General features: G+C 41.9%; 1 protein-coding gene across 3 annotated transcripts in view; it reads right to left on the bottom strand.

The window, feature by feature from the left end:
• Positions 1 to 13,920, bottom strand: part of VWA8 (von Willebrand factor A domain containing 8) — a 283,177-nt gene extending 269,257 nt beyond the window's left edge. The window contains exons 1-2 of one of the 3 annotated variants that reach the window (XM_037894686.2): positions 13,651 to 13,920; positions 2,283 to 2,360 (exon numbers count right to left, since the gene is read on the bottom strand). In XM_037894686.2, the coding sequence (XP_037750614.1) occupies positions 2,283 to 2,360; positions 13,651 to 13,798 (226 nt within the window). In that variant the 5' untranslated portion in view covers positions 13,799 to 13,920. The remainder of the gene's footprint in view (positions 1 to 2,282; positions 2,361 to 13,650) is intronic. The other 2 variants (XM_043533390.1, XM_007061314.4) reach the window with 2 other exon arrangements.
• Positions 13,921 to 17,962: the final 4,042 nt, after the last annotated feature.

The raw sequence follows: 17,962 nt of genomic DNA, 5'->3' as shown, positions 1-17,962 counted from the left end.
GATATATCTTGATTTAGCAAGGCTTTTGATACTGTCTTGCATGACCTTCTCATAAACAAACTAGGGAAATGCAACCTAGATGGAGCTACTATAAAATGGGTGCATAACTGGTTGGAAAGTCGTTTCCAGAGAGTAATTATCAGTGGTTCACGGTCATGCTGAAGGGCATAACGAATGGGATCCCGCAGGGATCGGTTCTGTGTCCGGTTCTGTTCAATATCTTCATCAGTGATTTAGAAAATGGCATAGAGAGTACACTTAGAAAGTTTGTGGACAATACCAAGCTGGGAGGGGTTGCAAGTGCTTTGGAGGATAGGATTAAAATTCTAAATGATCTGGACAAACTGGAAAAATGGTCTGAAGTAAATAGGATGAAATTCAATAAGGACAAATGCAAAGTACTCCACTTAGGAAGGAACAATCAGTTGCACACGTACAAAATGGGAAATGACTGCGTAGGAAGGAGTACTGAGGAAAGGGATCTGGGGGGTCATTGTGGATCACAAGGTAAATACAAGTCAACAGTGTAACACTGTTGCAAAAAAAGCAAATATCGTTCTGGGATGTATTAGCAGGAGTATTGTAAGCAAGACACGAGAAGTAATTCTTCTGCTCTACTCTGCACTGATTGGGCCTCAACTGGAGTATTGTGTCCAGTTCTGGGCGCCACATTTCAGGAAAGATGTGGACAAATTGGAGAAAGTCCAGAGAAGAGCAACAAAAATGATTAAAGGTCTAGAAAACATGACCTATGAGGGAAGATGGAAAAAATTGGGTTTGTTTAGTCTGGAGAGGAGAAGACTGAGAGGGGACATGATAACAGTTTTCAGGTACATTAAAGGTTGTTACAAGGAGGAGGGAGAAAAATTGTTCTTCTTAACCTCTGAGGACAGGACAAGAAGCAATGGGCTTAAATTGCACCAAGGGCGGTTTAGGTTGGACATTAGAAAAAACTTCCTGTCAGAGTGGTTAAGCACTAGAACAAATTGCCCAGGGGGGTTGTGGAATCTCCATCATTGGGGATTTTTAAGAGCAGGTTGGACAAGCACCTGTCAGGGATGGTCTAGAGATAATACTTAGTCCTGCCTTGAGTGCAGGCGACTGGACTAGATGACCTTTCGAGGTCCCTTCCAGTTCTATGATTCTATGCCAAAAAACTAAGAGACACTATCCAATAATTCAGGCCTCAAATTTAGATCACAGAAAATAAATACATACCCATATAGATTTACCAACCTAACAGAATTAAAATGTTGTAATTTGTTGTTATTGAAATTAAAGCATTTGTATTAGTGTAAGAGAACTGGAAACTGACTAAACAAAAGTGAAATGGACTAGTGCATATTCATTGTTAAAATTGGGTGAAATGCAAAAGTAAATGTACAGCACAAATGGTGTCAAGTATCAGGGGTATGCCTGCATCTGTGATTTTCACTCCATGCATCTGAAAAAGTGGGTTTTTTACCCATGAAAGCTTATGCTCAAATAAATCTGTTAGTCTTTAAGGTGCCACCAGACTCCTTGTTGTTTTTTTAGCACAGATGTTTAGGAATTTTAAATGAAGTAAAGCAGTATTTCTCAGCTGGTGTGTCACAGCCCCCAGGGGAGTCACAAGGCATTGAGAGAATTATTACAAGCTAAAGCAAAGAAATCTCACTTCCCCGCTCCCTGCACACCCTTACTCTTCAAGGTCAAATACGCTCTATCAACCTCTCCATACACATACACAGTTAAATTATATAGGTTTATTGTTACCAATACATTTTGTACTCTGACTTTTATAGTAAATGAGTACAAGTGTTGTGAAAATGTTTTACTTCAAATAAGGGGTTGCCAATCTGAGAAGATTGAGAAACACTAATCTAAGGTATTAACATTAATGAACATAAGTAATTTATACTAAAAGTACTGTAACATCAAGAGTATCTGAAGGAATGAAGTAAGACCATATTATCTAAAAATCCAAACAACTTTAATGCAACCACAGTCCTACCACAACAGTGCCTGCCTCGCCTAGCGCCAGCAACAGACCCACCACAAAAAGCATTTCCATTCTCATTCCCACAGCTTCTCTCTCAAAGGGGATGGCAGGGTAGGGTGAATACCCATTACAATTTTAATCAGCTTCCCTCTAAAATATATATTCTTCTCAGTTTCTTCTTTAAAATACTGAGGGATAAGTTGAGACATATTGTTTGCATGAGAGTAAGGGTTTGTAGGACTGGCCTCCAATATTCTAGACACATTATACATTCACTAGCCAAAGGAAAGAGGTTTCTTACTGTAGTTCAGTGGCACAAGTTCAGGGCTCTTTGGCACTTTGCGTTTAAATGACACATCTCCAATAGTAACAGTATCACCTAAAAAAAAGAAGAAATATTAAAATATATTGTACGCTTTTTTAAAAACATACATGTGCTTTCAATAATGCTGATACTGTAGCCCTAAAAGTGAAGAAGGGTATGACTGCACATTCAGGGAACAGCCTCTGCTGAGTTTCAGAACTATTACTGTACTAGCATCTAACACTTTCCAACGGTTCAAGCACCAGGATATTTTTGGTTTAAATAATAACTGAACACTTCCATAGACAGTACTTTTGCTGTTGTTATAGCCAGAGCCCTCTGTATTCCACAGCTATGGAATTCACTCTTCGCCGCAGAGCTGTGCTCCAGAATCTGAGCTTTCATCTTTTAAAAATTAATCTTCTAGCCCTCATGACTGCAGAACCTTGAAAATGTGAAATGAGCATAACTTAATGGAGTGGTGATTTTCCAGAGTATGCAGACAGCCTGAAACAATACTTCTGAGCTGTGCAAACTGACCCACTCATCTCAGTCAGTGCCCCATCAACTCAATTGTTGTTGAGCCTGCAGAATCTGGTATCTTCCTAAGATGTCACAAAACACTAAGTCCTTTCAGCTCTTGTGAAGTTTTAGAATTGGTAGCTTAGTTTACGGTTATATTTTTCTGAGAGATTAGGGTGGCAAATATATGGCCTGCAAGTCAGAGCTAGCACCCAGAACCCTCTCATGAACCCCCAGGTCAGCCCATGTGCTTCAAAAGGATCCTGGCCACAGCTACCTGTTTGCAGCAGCTCACAAGAGGCCACAGGGGACAATAAATGTGTTCGCTCATCATTTTAACATGTATGCAAAATGTCTGATGTTGATTGTATATATTCAAAGTTTCCAAGTATCCCTTATCTATGGTTATTTTAGAGGGTCTTTCACCTCCTTTTTTAAGTAGTTGATTTTTCCTACCAACCTTTCTCTAGTTCAAACAGTTCTTCTAGGAGGGTTTTTTAAAAAAAAACATTTTTAAAAGTTCACTAGACACAGACACATCCCTCCTCATTTTAAGTACCATTAGAGACCAGAGTATGCAGCGGAATTAGGGGACATAAAAATATCACAGCATGGAGGAATGAGAGCAGACTCCACAGAGCCACTTCTCCCATTCTTGCATAGTTGGGTGGGAAGGGAAGTGGGTCAAGCCTTCACTACACCTCTTATACCCCCACAAATTCACCAGCCAGCACAGCTGAGCTGGCATAGAGGGGAAAGTATTTGGGCCAGGCACAGAGCTGGTGCAGATTACTTCCTCCTTGGAGCAAGAGAGGAATTAGAGATCATTTTGTGACACCCTAAGGTTCTCCTTGGGCAACACCTAGTTGTACTGCCATTTACCCAGGGTCTGTGGCAAACCCATAAGCTAGTCCTTACTGATGGACCTTCTCTCAGGTCTTACAAGTTTTCCCTGATAAATTCTAAAACCCTAATTATTCCCTTGACTCTCTCAACTAGCATTAGCTCATTCTCCAGCTTTGCTACCTTTATCTTTTCCCAGCACCCCTTAATTGGCTGTATTCTTGCGTTAAGTTGCACTTTTCAATTTTACATTTCCAGTACAGATTTGTATTTTATTTTCAACTTCCAGTCCTTGGCCAATCCCTCAAAAAAAAAAAAACACATTAGCTCCTTTTCTTACACACTTCATTTTTGAATCAACAGTAATGTAATATGTCTGAATTATGATATTTTGTAGCCTCCTTTCATGCTACTCTATTTTAATACCATATTCCTCTTGCTGTTTCCTGAATCCTGGTTCCTAAGAAATGCTTGAACAAATCTAACATTCATTATTTAATACCTTTAACAGGCTACAAGAAGCACTGTATCGACAAACAACGTATGCAGTGTTTCCTACAGTAACTCCACTTACATCAATATAATAGGTCAGTCTTTGCCTGTGGCTAGTTGATGGTCACTGTACCTTTAAGCTCAGGATCCCTTTAAAACTTACTCTTTCCATTTGCTATAAAAAATATAGTAAGCCAGCACTCCAGGGCTGAAAACTACAACCAAAGCATCCCCTCCCACTCTCCTTATGCGTCTGCAGCTCTAACTTCTCTTGCTCACTAGGGTGATAATGAAGGGCTAAGCAAGCTGGATACAAGTAGGTGGAAGACATCTGAAATTTCGGCAACTGTCCCAAGGGGTCCACTGCTTGCCTGAAGCCCCACAACCTCCTTCTTCAGGTCATCTTCTTGAAAGCTAAAATTCCTCTTAAAACAGATTTGTCTGATTGTCTGCCTCAGGAATTTAGTGTCAGTTTGTTTTCTTGCCTTCCCCCACCCAATGAGCAACAAAACAAGTGTATATGACTAATTAGCTTCTAGCTTAAATCATTTACATTCAAGCTGTAAACATACTGTCTCTCTCCCATATACACATGATTCTTTCAAATACAGCAGGAATGAGACAGGGGCTGAAAGAATAAGGTGTGTGATACCAGACAAGGAACGGGCCAGTAAAAAAAAAAAAAAAGAAGAAGAAAATAAAAACCAAAACAATTTCCCTTCTATTTTTGATGTTTCTTGTATACAAAAATAAGACACTATAAGCTTTAGGATCATAATAGAAACTACTTTTATTTGACCAACTTCTCACCAACATAAGTTGGTCCAATAAAAGATATTACTTCGCCCACCTTGTCTCTCTAATATCCTGGGACTGACACAGCTACAACTACACTGCATACAATAGAAACTACAGCAGTTTTTTAGACTATTTTATTCGCCAAGCAAAGCAAGGCCTTACACTCAACTTGATGGCATTTCTCTGTTTGTCTGTCTTCCCGTAACATGATATATTCTGAAAACCACATCCTGTCAATCCCAAAGTTTCATGCACTCTTCTAGGTATCAAAGAGCAGAACCTATTGATTTTGATGAAAATCAGAAAACCAGAAAAGCCTGAAATTCCATTAAAATCAGGCCCATACAGTGCCCATTTGGTGAAAATGGGAAAACAGGAAGGTGGAAATAGGGCACATACAGAGCTCCTGACATCTGGTTAGCAAACACATCAGATTTAACCAGCTCTATAAAAAGACCAGTTGATGACATCCATTAACACTGTCCAGGTTACATCCTCCTCCCCGTCTCAGCTCTGCTCATGATGGCAATGGAATTTAAAATGATGATGCCCTGAATGACTTATCTCCCAGACAGAAAGAAAATAAATAATTTTACAAATTACAAATTGTGGTGAAATGGAGGAATGCAAGGAGCTCCAGGTGTGTGCAATGAGCTCAGCCTACAGAAACACCACAGTGTGCAACTCTAGTCTAAGTTCTTATTCATGCTTATCTCTATGGTTCATATATAAAGGGACCTCACCTGTCCTTCTAACATCAGCATAGTCAAGTATATTATTTGGGTTCCCTCTACTGACACACTGTTTTTTTAAAAATTACAAACCTATATTATGAGCATTCCAAACTTTCCCTCTTCTTGTACTACCTCCATCAAAATGGAGTTAAAATACTACAATGGCACAGTTGTGTCACTGTAGCGCTTCAGTGTAGATACTACCCAGGCCAATGGGAGGGATTCTCCCATCGCTATCGGTAATCAGCCTCCCCGAGAGGCGGTAGCTAGGTTGATGAGAATTGTGCTGTTGACCTAGCACTATCTACACCAGGGGTTAGGTCATTATAGCTACGTCTCTCACCTACATTTTTCACACGCCTGAGAGACATACCTATACCAATGTAAATTCGTAGCGTAGACCAGGCCCTAAAATGAGCACAGATGAAGTCCTGAAACCCACAGCTGAACAGATAGCTTTGGGGAAAAAAGTGCCAGTTTAAAAGTGAACCTTAACACAGTAGCTCAACAGCACTTTCCTGAAGCTGTGCAATTTTTAACTTTCACTCAAACACAGCAAAAATGTTGGAAAGTGAGCTTCTAAATAAAGACATTTGCTTATCTTGAGTTAATTTAGCTAATAAAAATGTGACAACCCAGGGAAACTAACACCCGCTATTTTTCTAGAACTGCAATTTAGACTGGATAACACATTTAATATACCCCTATTCCTACAAGAAGTGAAAAAAATCCATGTCTACACTATGGTTGCTACAGCAGCTATAGCATAGCCCCATAGCGTAGACACAGACTACAGTTTCAGAAGGGGGTTTTCCATTGCTGTAGGAACTGCACCTCCCCAAGTGACAGTAAATAGCATTCTTCTGTGGACCTAACTGTGTCTACATGGCGGGTAGTGGTCAAGAATTAGGTCTATCATTCAGACTATCAAGCCCATGCCTAATCCCACGTAATAATTTCATGCAGACAGCTGTCCACACACATGGATCACAATCGCAGGATTGGAGACCTAGGTTTACATCTCATTTAAAAACTCATATATTACTTTGATATTTTTTCCACCCCATCAAATTATTTTTCCTACAAGTGGTGAATAAAGAGCTATTGTTAGATCTATTTTTAAAAACTGTGAGATACAAAGGCCTGATCTACACTTAAAATTTAGATTCACATAGCTACTTTGCTCAGGGGTGTGGAAAATCCACAACCCTGACCAACAGCTATCCCAACCTAACCCTGGTGTACATGCAGCTATGCCAACAGAATAATGCTTCCGTTGACCTTACTATCATCATTCAGGGAGGTGGAGTTCCTAAACTGACAGAAGAAACCCTTACACTGGAATAGGCTATGTCTACACTGTGGGGTTTTGCTGGCATAGCTACAGCAACATAACTATGCCAGTATGGTCTCTGTAGTGTAGACATACACCACTATTGTGTATGAGAGTGAGTCATATATAAAGACAGATAAATAGATTATATCTTTACCTCAATTTAAAAAAAAAGTAGCAGAAAATAGTTTTTCCTACATTTTTCTTTTAGCTACTTTTTATGGTGAAATAACGCATCACGAAAAACAAAAGAAATACAGTAAATTTAAAATGGCCATTTTAAAACAAAGAATCCCCTCTATAATTTTAGACTCCTATCTGAAAGGACGTAGGCATGTATATAACTTTACTCACTGTGAGCAGTCCCACTGAGGTCAGTAACATTATGCATATAAATAATTCCAAGCACATATGTCAGTCCTTGCAGGATTAGGACCCTAATTAGACACGGGGAGGTTTGAAATGCATTCTTATTGGGTGATTGAGGATTCTCTCTTTTGCCCTCTTTAGGTCTGAAATTATATGATTACCATACTGAAAAAGTGATCTCAAAATATCTATAATTCAGTTTTATATAAAATATTCATCTTCTCCCTGCAACTAATAGCACAAACACATTTAAACTGTGGTGTTATGCACTGCTAACACTAATTTCTGTGTGATTATACCACATCTGTTTGAAAAAAGTTCAACAGCTAAATTACATCTGTATATATATTTTTAGATCCTCATTTCATGATAAAGTGAAGGAAAGGAAAATAAATGCTTCCAACTGATATCATTTATAAAACACCTTTACAAAAGGACATGTAGCAAAGAGAACGGCAACTCATCCTTAGAGATCCAATTTAAGCTTGAAAAGGGTAATGGTATTGTTATTAAGAATGTGGTTTTTCCTTTTCCGCAGCCTTTTTGAATAAATTATTACAAAGTACAGTAAGCATGTATTTGGAGTTGAATGCAAGATTTTACACTTATTTAAATAGTTCTGTGCCTGCATTTTGGCTTGTGCATTGTAGTCTTTAGTTATAAATTTATTCGTGCTCGCAGACCTATTCTATACACACCTGAAGGATAACTGTGGTCTTTGGAATACTAGGGGTGTTTTGTTTTGTTTTTTTATTTAAGTGTTCCAAGAAAACAGTATCACAAGCAAAAATCTGTTCCACTGCTTCCTTTTTTTGGGTTAACTGACGAAGTTAGCTCTATATCCACTGCATTAAACAGTCTGCAGACATTGCAGAGTTGGGGGTTACTTGTTAGCAAATAAAGGTACCTACGTTGAAATTCTGCTAACATTCCAAAAAAGTCTCCTGCCTTAGTTAGCAAAATTTCTTCAAGCGAGAACCAATACTCTTCTGGACAAAATATGTGGTGCCACATTTCCCTCTAAGGAAACACAGTGCTGACTTTCAGCATCCAATGTTTTCATAATACATAATGTCATTTCTAATCAACATTAGCTGTGTTAGAACCAGAGAAGTTCTGATGTTTTTTGGCTGAGACTTGATTTTCTTCTGTGCTAATAGCCCTGCTATGAACTAATGATTTTCTTCACTAGTTCACTACAACAGGGATCGGCAACCTTTGGCACACGGACCGTCAGGGAAATCCGCTGGCGGGCCGGGACGGTTTGTTTACCTGCATCATCCACAGGTTCAGCTGATCGCAGCTTCCACTGGTCGCGATTTGCCGTTCCAGGCCAATGGGGGCTGCGGGAAGTGGCAGCCAGCACATCCCTCGGGCCATGTCGCTTCCCGCAGCCCCCACTGGCCTGGAACGGTGAACCACGGCCAGTGGGAGCTGCGATAGCTGACCTGCGGACGCTGTAAGTAAACAAACCATCCCGACCTGCCAGGGGATTTCACTGATGGGCCACGTGCCAAAGGCTGCCGATCCCTGGTCTAGAATGTCAATAAAGACATTGGTTGTGTTCTCTGAGGCCCGCAGTTGAGACAGCATTCTCTGAATCTTAGTGACATGGAGGGAGTATATGCCAGCTGCTTTATTTTTCCAGTAAAAATATGAATTTAATGGCCAAAAATTCTCTGGCTCAAAGAGAATGATATCCTGGGCTGAACAGTTGAGAATTGTCCTGTTCACCAATTAGGCAGTTGGCACTTCCCACTAGTGTGCTTTATCAGTGCTAAGCTGTCCAGGCTTGTCAGTACTGTAATATGAAAATTAACTTAGTGTTTCAATACAAAAATAAGGTTTGCAAAGTACAGTTTGTTCAAAGTGGAATATCCAAGCTGTCAACCTATTCTTAAATTAGCTTAAACATCAAGCATAATGGATCATTAGAATATTTTCAGTGACACAATAAAAGAAAATAAACTGTGTCTGAAAATCAAAGAGACTTATTAAAAAGAACTTCCTTTTATTGAAAACTAGATGAAACACCCTTCAAAATTCACCCTGGCAATTCCTATGTGACTATTAATAAGAGTCCTTATCGAGTGCTTGAATCGGCTAAACAAGTTCAACTTAAGGACAACAAGGTTTATGTATTAACCCAAAAAATATTTGCAAAACAAACCAACAAACAACTGTGGCTATAATTAAATAAATATTTACTAAATATCAGAAGTTAAATTTAAAACAATTGCCAGATTTTGAATTTCACAGCCTATATACTAAATTTTACTCAAAGAGAATGACCAAGAAATCATGTTTATTAAGTGTTAATAACCTGTTGAGCTGTGCATGGCTATGTCTACACTGCACACCTTACAGCAGCACAGCTGTGTCCTTTAAGGTATGCAATGTAGCTGCTCTTTGTCGGCAGGAGAGGTCTCTTGCTGACTAAATAAAACCACTCCCTGCAATTCCCCTAGTCCCATCTTCATGCCAGAGGCTCTGTATGCCCCCTCAAAAATTCTCCCTTTCACCATATGCCAAGAACTCACAGTCTTCCCCATTTCCCTTGTAACTGCTCATCTTAGCCTGCTTACATCTAGAGGGTTGCCAACCTCCTTTCACACACAAGGGGGTCCTTGCTGCCCTCCATTTCCCCCCTAATTTGGAATTTGTAAAATTATTTCTTTTCTCTCTGTCTGGAATATAAGTCATTCAGGCTGTCAACATTTTAAACGCTTTTGGAACGATAGGCAGAGCTGAGATGGGGTATTTTGTTATGCTGGAAGGTGTTAAAAGAAAAAGTTGATGGCAGCCATTTTTTTTTAGACTCTCTAGACAACAACAGATGTGGTTAAAGCTGAGGGTGTGCTAACCAAATGCCAAGAGCTGTCTCCCTCCCACCCGTTTCTGGTTTCCACCAAAAATGAATAGGATTCTTCCCATTTTTGTGTATAACATATCCTGCAATTTTGGAATTGATCGCCTGTGGTGTTCAAGAATTATGCCCAGACACACAAGCAGAGAAATGCCATCAGGAGTGTAGGCCTCACTTCGCTCAGCCAACTAAAAGGTTGCACACTTCATTGCTCATAAGCTCAGCCAACAAATTAAATACATTTTTTAAAAATTTTTCATCACTACCACTTCACTGAAGAAAAGTAACAGACAGTTATACTCCACTGGCTTGGAACATGCAATCTGAATATAAAAATTCTCAAATGGACCAACTCTTGGCCTTTATTCAAGAAATCAAACAATACTCAGAAAAAAACTAGGATCTCCCATTTGAGCTGCACAAGTGCAAATCTCTCACAAGTATTTCCATGAAGCTTTAGTAACCCCTTTTCTCTTCCCATAATTCTATGACTTCCCCACCCCCCTCTTCATAACTTTCTGACACTGGCTGCCTGCATCTGTTCTTCCACAGCTCTTCATAGGGTGCCAGGAGGCCACTACTCCCTATTGCAAAGAAAGTTAGGGGGAGCTGGGTGCCACCTCTTCATATTTTACAGGCAGGCAACCATTCTGTCCCAATACTGAGGAGCTACTGCCACACCAGTATCTGGGATGTGTCTCAGCTTCAGACAATCAGGGCACCAGACTGATGTTGCTTACCTAGCTGGCTGCAGCTTCCAGCCCTTCCCAAAAATCTCATTTTGCATGGGGGAAGAGAGGAAACACTATATCAAGAAGCCTGCAAGAAGGCTTCTTGATCAAGAAGTGGGGGCAGCCCCCTGAAAGCCCATGGAGAAGGTAATGAAAGTACCCATTGTTGCAAAAGAGGAGGAGGAGGTTACCCGACTGCACACCCAAAGTTATCAAAGGTATAGGAGTCCTGGGTCCTGCAAGAGGATGCAGGGAGGACCTAAGGAGAATGAGTCCACTGGAGGAGAATGGGCAATAAACAGAATTCCTAATATCAAGACCTCACAATTTATAGGAACATAGGAATTGCCTTACTGAGTGAGATCCAAAATCCATCTAGTCCAGTAGCTGGTCTCTGACAGTGGCTTCAGAGGACGTGCAAACCCTGAGGCACAAGGCTTACTATTCCTTCCAAATTATCATCATTAATTTTGATAACAACAACAGAGTTATCCATAGACATACCCCATCTTCTTTTGAATCTCTCTCAATTCTTGGCCTCAATGTCATCCTGTGGCACAGAGTTTTGTAATCTAATTATGCATTGTGTTAAAAAGTTGCACAGTCTAATTATGCATGGGGTGAAAAAGTACGTCCTTTTATTAGTATTGAGTTTTCCACCTTCTAATTTAATTGAATGCCTTCTTGTTCTTGAGTTATGAGATGGGAGAACTAAAGCTATAGTTATGAGATGGGAGAACTAAAGCTGATTTACCTGTGCTATACTATTACTTACATAACTTTTATCACCCCCCCCCCCCTCTAATGCATCTCCTTTCTAAGGTAAAAAATCCCAATCTTTTCAATCTCACTTTTTATAAATTTTTTCCTATTCCAACATCCTCTGAATATTATACTAGCTCATTATATTCATTCCTCAGACTAGCTCCTTCCTTGATTAACTCAAATCTGTTCAAATACTTGACTGATTGTCTCATTATCTGGCAGCAAATCTGAGTAATAATGCTGTAAGTAAGAATTAAAACAAGTACATAAATTTAAGAGACCATCAGGACCTCTCAAAAGGATTCTAGCTCAATAATTCATAATTGGTCATTATTCATTCTATATTTAGGAACTGTGATGCCTTTGTCACACACCCAGAAAAACGTCACCTACTGTTGGCGTATGTTATTGTTTTAAGAGCCAGTACTAATTTGTGTGAGGCTGTCATATTTCTTGAACATCATTATAAGATACTCTGGGACTGTTCAAGGAACAGGGTCCCACTCATCCCAATATATGCAGGACAACGGTCAATTATATGTTCTAACAGTGCTGCTTAAGGGAACATATACAGGTCCTGAGACCAAGTTTTAAACCTGTAAAATTGCCTCAAGGTAAGAGGAGTATATTCTACAGGCAAGTCCAATCCTGCAAATAGATCAGCACCATTGGACACCTGAATTTAGTGGGGTTCTGCCTTCATAAGGTGGCAAACCTGTGCAATGTAATGATACAAGTATCACTACTCTGTCCCAGGGGAGTGGTTCTCAAACTATAGGCTGCAGAGCTCTTCCTGATGATCCACAAAATGAAGCATTTTGAAACAAAAGTAATGGACAGATAAGGCAAATGTTTTGGAGGCTTTTTCTCTCATGAGGTGCTTCTCAGAATGGAAAAATTGGTGAACTGTTGCCCTAAAATGAGGCAACATCCCCCAGTTTCACTACAAAACCTATACATCCAGTGGAGTTTAGATAAAGAGGAGCTGGGAACTGTCCTGCTCCTATTCCCCAGTTACTTTTGTTTTGATTTTCCAGACAAATAAAAGGGATACAAGACCCTGAGAAAAATTTTAAAGTAAAATCCACCAAAAAAACCCCAACACACCCAGTGTGTTGAAGATAGCATGAGATGGAAGATACCACTAGTGTGTGAGAAGAAGAGGAGATTAAGACTAGAGGAGCTTAAAAACATGTAGCCAGTGAGTTTGGGGATGAGGGAAGGAGGGAATTAGAACTGGATCTGGACAGGTGAGACTGGGATTTGGGAGCAGTAGGGGCTGATGTGGATTAGATTTGGGGGCTGGGATTTGGGGGTAATGGGGATTGATGGTGAGGTGTGGAGGAGGCATTAGAGGCTGATGGTGGTTGGATATGAGGTAGTGAGGGGCTAATGGTGAATGGGGGGACTAGAATTTGGGTTTATGGCTGAATCTGGGAGCTGGGATTTTTGGGGCACTGGGGGCTGATGGTGTGATTTTGGGGCACTGGGGGCTGATGGTGGTAGGATTTAGGGTCAGTGGGAGTGGATGGGGACTGGAGTTTGGGGACAGTGAAAGCTGATGGTGATTGGATTTGGGGGCAGTGGGGGCTGATGGTGGGATGTGGAGTAATGGAGTTTGGGGGTGGAGGGGACTGGAGTTCAGGGCCAGGGCTGATGGTGGCGGGATTTGGGATCAGTGGGGGCTGATAGGGGATGGAAGGGGCTGGAGTTTGGGGCAGTGGGGACTGATGGCGGGGTGTGGAAGGGGCTGGGGCCGGTGGGGCTGATAGCGATTGGATCTGGGGCAATGGGGTTGATGGTGGCTGGAGAGCTGATGGGGGGCCGTGGAGGCTGACAGGGGTGTAGAAGTGGCTGGAGTTTGGGGGCGGAGTCACACCCCATTAACCCGGGAGCAGGGAGGCTGAGTTACCTGCGGCGGCTCCCGGGCCGTGCAGCGCCCTGACCTCCAGCTGCAGCTGCCTCTCCCCAGCCAGGCGGCCGCGCACCACCTGCTGCAAAAGGAGCCGGACTCTCCGCGCTGCGGGGCCGCCGCTGAAGCACAGAAGCCGGGACTGCATGGGGAAGGCCGGGCCGGAGACGCGCACCGGGCGGGCGGGGACCGGGGAAGCGGCAGGCCGGGGGGGAAGGGAAACGCCGAGACACAAAGTCCCACCGGAAACTGGTGCCGGCCGGACTCGGGCTGCCCGGGGAGGGAGGCGCCCCGGCGGCTGGTTGTGACCGCGTTTGCCCCGGGGCCCGATCCTGGCCCCTGGGAGCCAATCCCAGCGCTTTGCCATCCGCTTCCATGGGAGCAGGCCCGGGCCCCGAAAGGCAGGGACTGAGCGAACCTGCCCCGAGTGGGTCCGTCTCTGCCCAGCTCAGGGGTGGGGGGAGATGTTGCTGAGGTGCTGTGCCATAGTCTCCCACCCCCCCTTTCGTGGGGATGGGCACAGGGGGATTTTGCTCTGTGGACGCCACCGGCACTGCCTCTCTCTGTGGACAGAGGGGGTGGGGGTTGCTCTGTGGGTGTGTCAGCACTGGGATCAGCCTTCAACCACCCATCAGTGACCTGCCCTGTTCAGTTGCACAGTAGCCTTGAGGAAAAAAGAAAAGGAGGACTTGTGGCACCTTAGAGACTAACCAATTTATTTGAGCATAAGCTTTCGTGAGCTACAGCTCACTCATCGGATGCATTCAGTGGACAATACAGTGAGGAGATTTATATACACACAGAACATGAAAAAATGGGTGTTATCATACACATTGTAATGAGAGTGATCAGGTAAGGTGAGCTATTACCAGCAGGAGAGCAGGGGGGGAGAAAACCTTTTGTAGTGATAATCAAGGTGGGCCATTTCCAGCAGTTAATAAGAACGTCTGAGGAACGGGGGGGGGGGGGGGCGGGAATAAACAAGGGGAAATAGTTTTACTTTGTGTAATGACACATCCACTCCCAGTCTCTATTCAAGCCTAAGTTAATTGTATCCAGTTTGCAAATTAATTCCAATTCAGCAGTCTCTCCTTGGAATCTGTTTTTGAAGTCTTTTTGTTGTAATAGTGCGACCTTTAGGTCTGTAATCAAGTGACCAGAGAGATTGAAGTGTTCTCCGACTGGTTTATGAATGTTATAATTCTTGACATCTGATCTGTGTCCATTTATTCTTTTACGTAGAGACTGTCCAGTTTGCCCAATGTACATGGCAGAGGGGCATTGCTGGCACATGATGGCATATATCACATTGGTAGATGTGCAGGTGAACGAGCCTCTGATAGTGTGGCTGATGTGATTAGGCCCTGTGATGGTGTCCCCTGAATAGATATGTGGGCACAGTTGGCAACGGGCTTTGTTGCAAGGATAGGTTCCTGGGTTAGTGGTTCTGTTGTGTGGTGTGTGGTTGCTGGTGAGTATTTGCTTCAGGTCTGTAGGCAAGGGCTGGCCTGTCTCCCAAGATTTGTGAGAGTGATGGGTCGTCCTTCAGGATAGGTTGTATAAGTCCTTGCCTATAGACAGCCCCCCAACCTGAAGCAAATACTCACCAACATTCATAAACCAGTCGGAGAACACTTCAGTCTCCCTGGTCACTCTATTACAGACATAAAGGTCACAGTAAGAAATCTGGCAGGGGACGTGAATTCTGCGCCCATGCAGTGGTGCAGTATTCCCTCAGGAGTAGAAAAGGTCTCAAGAGTGAGACAGGAGACCAGCAGAAGGATCAAAGGACAAAGGGTCCAAGAGAGGTTAAAAGTATGGACAGAAAACAATAAAATGAGATACAACTGGGGCATATACAAACTAATATCCCTTGAGAAAAATAATCAGAAACGTTTTTGATGAGACCAGAATCTTGAAAATCGGTGATGCCAAAACAGGCTTTGGGATGATTGTGGATAGCAAATTAGAGGTGATTTTTGCAATTATATGTGACACCAAGAAAGGTCAATGTAATTTTGGATTGCAGAGACATGACAGAGCATAGAGGCATACAGTTTGTGTGATGTTGCATCCATTTGCATGTATCGCATCACCAGAGAAGAAACACTCTCGGGTGGGAATTCGGAGAAGATCATCTAAAGCCTTAATCCTGCAATTTACTGTGTCCAGGCAATCAGGTTCCACACAGGCTCTGCAAAATGCAGGATTGGGGCCCAAATGAATAAGGCCAGGAATGACTAATTTATGAGGAAAGAGATAAAATAATTAAATATGAATAATATCTACCTTGGTTCTTACAATGCCCCCATTTCCATAGTATCTTAACTTGACTAAGTGATAGCTAAATATTTGAAGGGTATAAACAATGAAGACAGGAATTTGTTAGTATGGCACAAGGTATAACTAGAAGTAATGGGTTGACATTTTAAAAACAGCAGATTATAGTTTAACAAACTGCAAGGAAACCTGAGTGTGTGAACTGAGAGAGTGGAATAATCTTCAAAAGGAAATGGTTGAATCCCCATGTGGTAGGATGTATCAAACATTTGTATCTTCTCCTGGAGGCTCTGCAGCACCCCATCTAAAAAGATGCCCATATTAGGGGAAAACAGCTAGTTCATATCTCCAAGAATTGCCTAGAGAGGCCATTTGGGATCAGCTGCTGGCAGAAACAACAAGAATTGGTTCTTAGCTGTTAGAAGGGCCAGGAGTGGGCAGAAGTCAATTACAGACCAGCAGGTAAGATGAAAAGGGCTGACTGCTTCTTCTAGGGTCCAGTTCTGGTTGGGGCTGGGATACAGGAGGAAGCACGTCCCCTGTCTTAACCCAAGATGCCTGGCCTCATCGTGGGCCTCACTCTGACAATACCTTTTTGGTTGAGTCAGTGAAGAATTGTTTTTCAGTGTTTAAAACCCCAATGGCTATCTTGAGTTAAATACCAATATGTTGTTGTAAAATTAAGGTGGGCTTGTTTTCTAGTACAAGTGAACCTGAGACAGCCCATCATTGGAGATATTTAAAACATACTAGAAATTAAACAACAGGGAACACTCAGTGCAGTGAGATGATGCCTAAAAGATTTTTTCCATTTTTAATTTCTGTAATTCCATGAGATTCTTCTGAAGGAAGAGTGTTATATAGATTAAATTATCTTTCCTGCAAAGACTAAAAAAACTGTAGCTCCACTGTTGCTTCAGGCTCAGGGATGTTAGCCTCATTTTATCCGTCTGTAACCTGGCCCCCCGTCCCCTTTCCACTCTATTCTCTTCCCCTAGATAAAAGCCCTCAGTGACCTAATTTCTTTTATGAACAAGAGCTTCTAGTCATTGGATTATTTTTTCTTTTCTGGCTTCTTGTAATTTAACATACATGTCTCGCTTTTCTGCCTTCCTGTATCTAGGTATTATTCCTTTCTTTAGTTTGCGAGGATAGTCTATCTAGTTATGTTCCTAATCTGAAGTTCAAGCCTCTGGTCTTGGCAGCAAAGAGGCAAACCTGGAACCACCTCCCCTTTTGTACTGGATGATTTTTTTATTTAAAAATAAACCTAATTCTGTTTGGTTACCCTTTGCCATTTATTCACTTAGAATGCAGTGTTTGTGGATAAATATAGTTACGATTCCTCATGCACTTCATGTACAGACAATTTTTAGATATTACATGCAAAACACTATGTACAGATAATGTTAAGTTTGCAAATTTAAAGACATAAAAGTCAGGAAATGCAAAAGCTCAAGATCTCAAAGCAACATGAACTCACTGGACATAAGAAAAGTTATACTGGGACAGATCAGTGGTCCATCTAGCCCGGTATACTGTCTCTGACAGATGCTTAAGAGGGAATAAGCAGAATAGGGCAATTTTGAGTGATCCTTCCCCTGTTGTCCACTCCCAGCTTCTGGCAGTTGCAGTTGTAGGATCCACCCAGAGCATGGGGTTGTATCCCTGACCATCTTGGTTAACAGCCGTTGATGGATCTATCATTCATGAACTTCTCTTAATTCTTTTTTGAAACGTTATACTTTTGGCCTTCACAGCATCCTATGGCAATGAGCTTCCCAGGTTGACTATGGGTTCTGTGAAGAAATACTTCCTTTTTTTATTTAAACCTGCTGCCTATTAATTTCATTGACTGACCCCTTGTTCTTGAGTTACGTGAGGGGGTAAATAACACTTCTCTATTCACTTTCTCCATACCATTCATCATTTCATAGACCTCTATCGTATTGCCCATAGTCATCTCTTTTCTAAGATGAACAGTGCCAGTCTTTTTAATCTCTTCTTGTATGGAATCTGTTCCTTCCCCTTA

This window comes from Chelonia mydas, chromosome 1, assembly GCF_015237465.2.
Source record: "Chelonia mydas isolate rCheMyd1 chromosome 1, rCheMyd1.pri.v2, whole genome shotgun sequence".
Taxonomy (NCBI): Eukaryota; Metazoa; Chordata; order Testudines; family Cheloniidae; genus Chelonia; species Chelonia mydas.
This window is presented reverse-complemented; position numbering and strand designations above follow the sequence as displayed.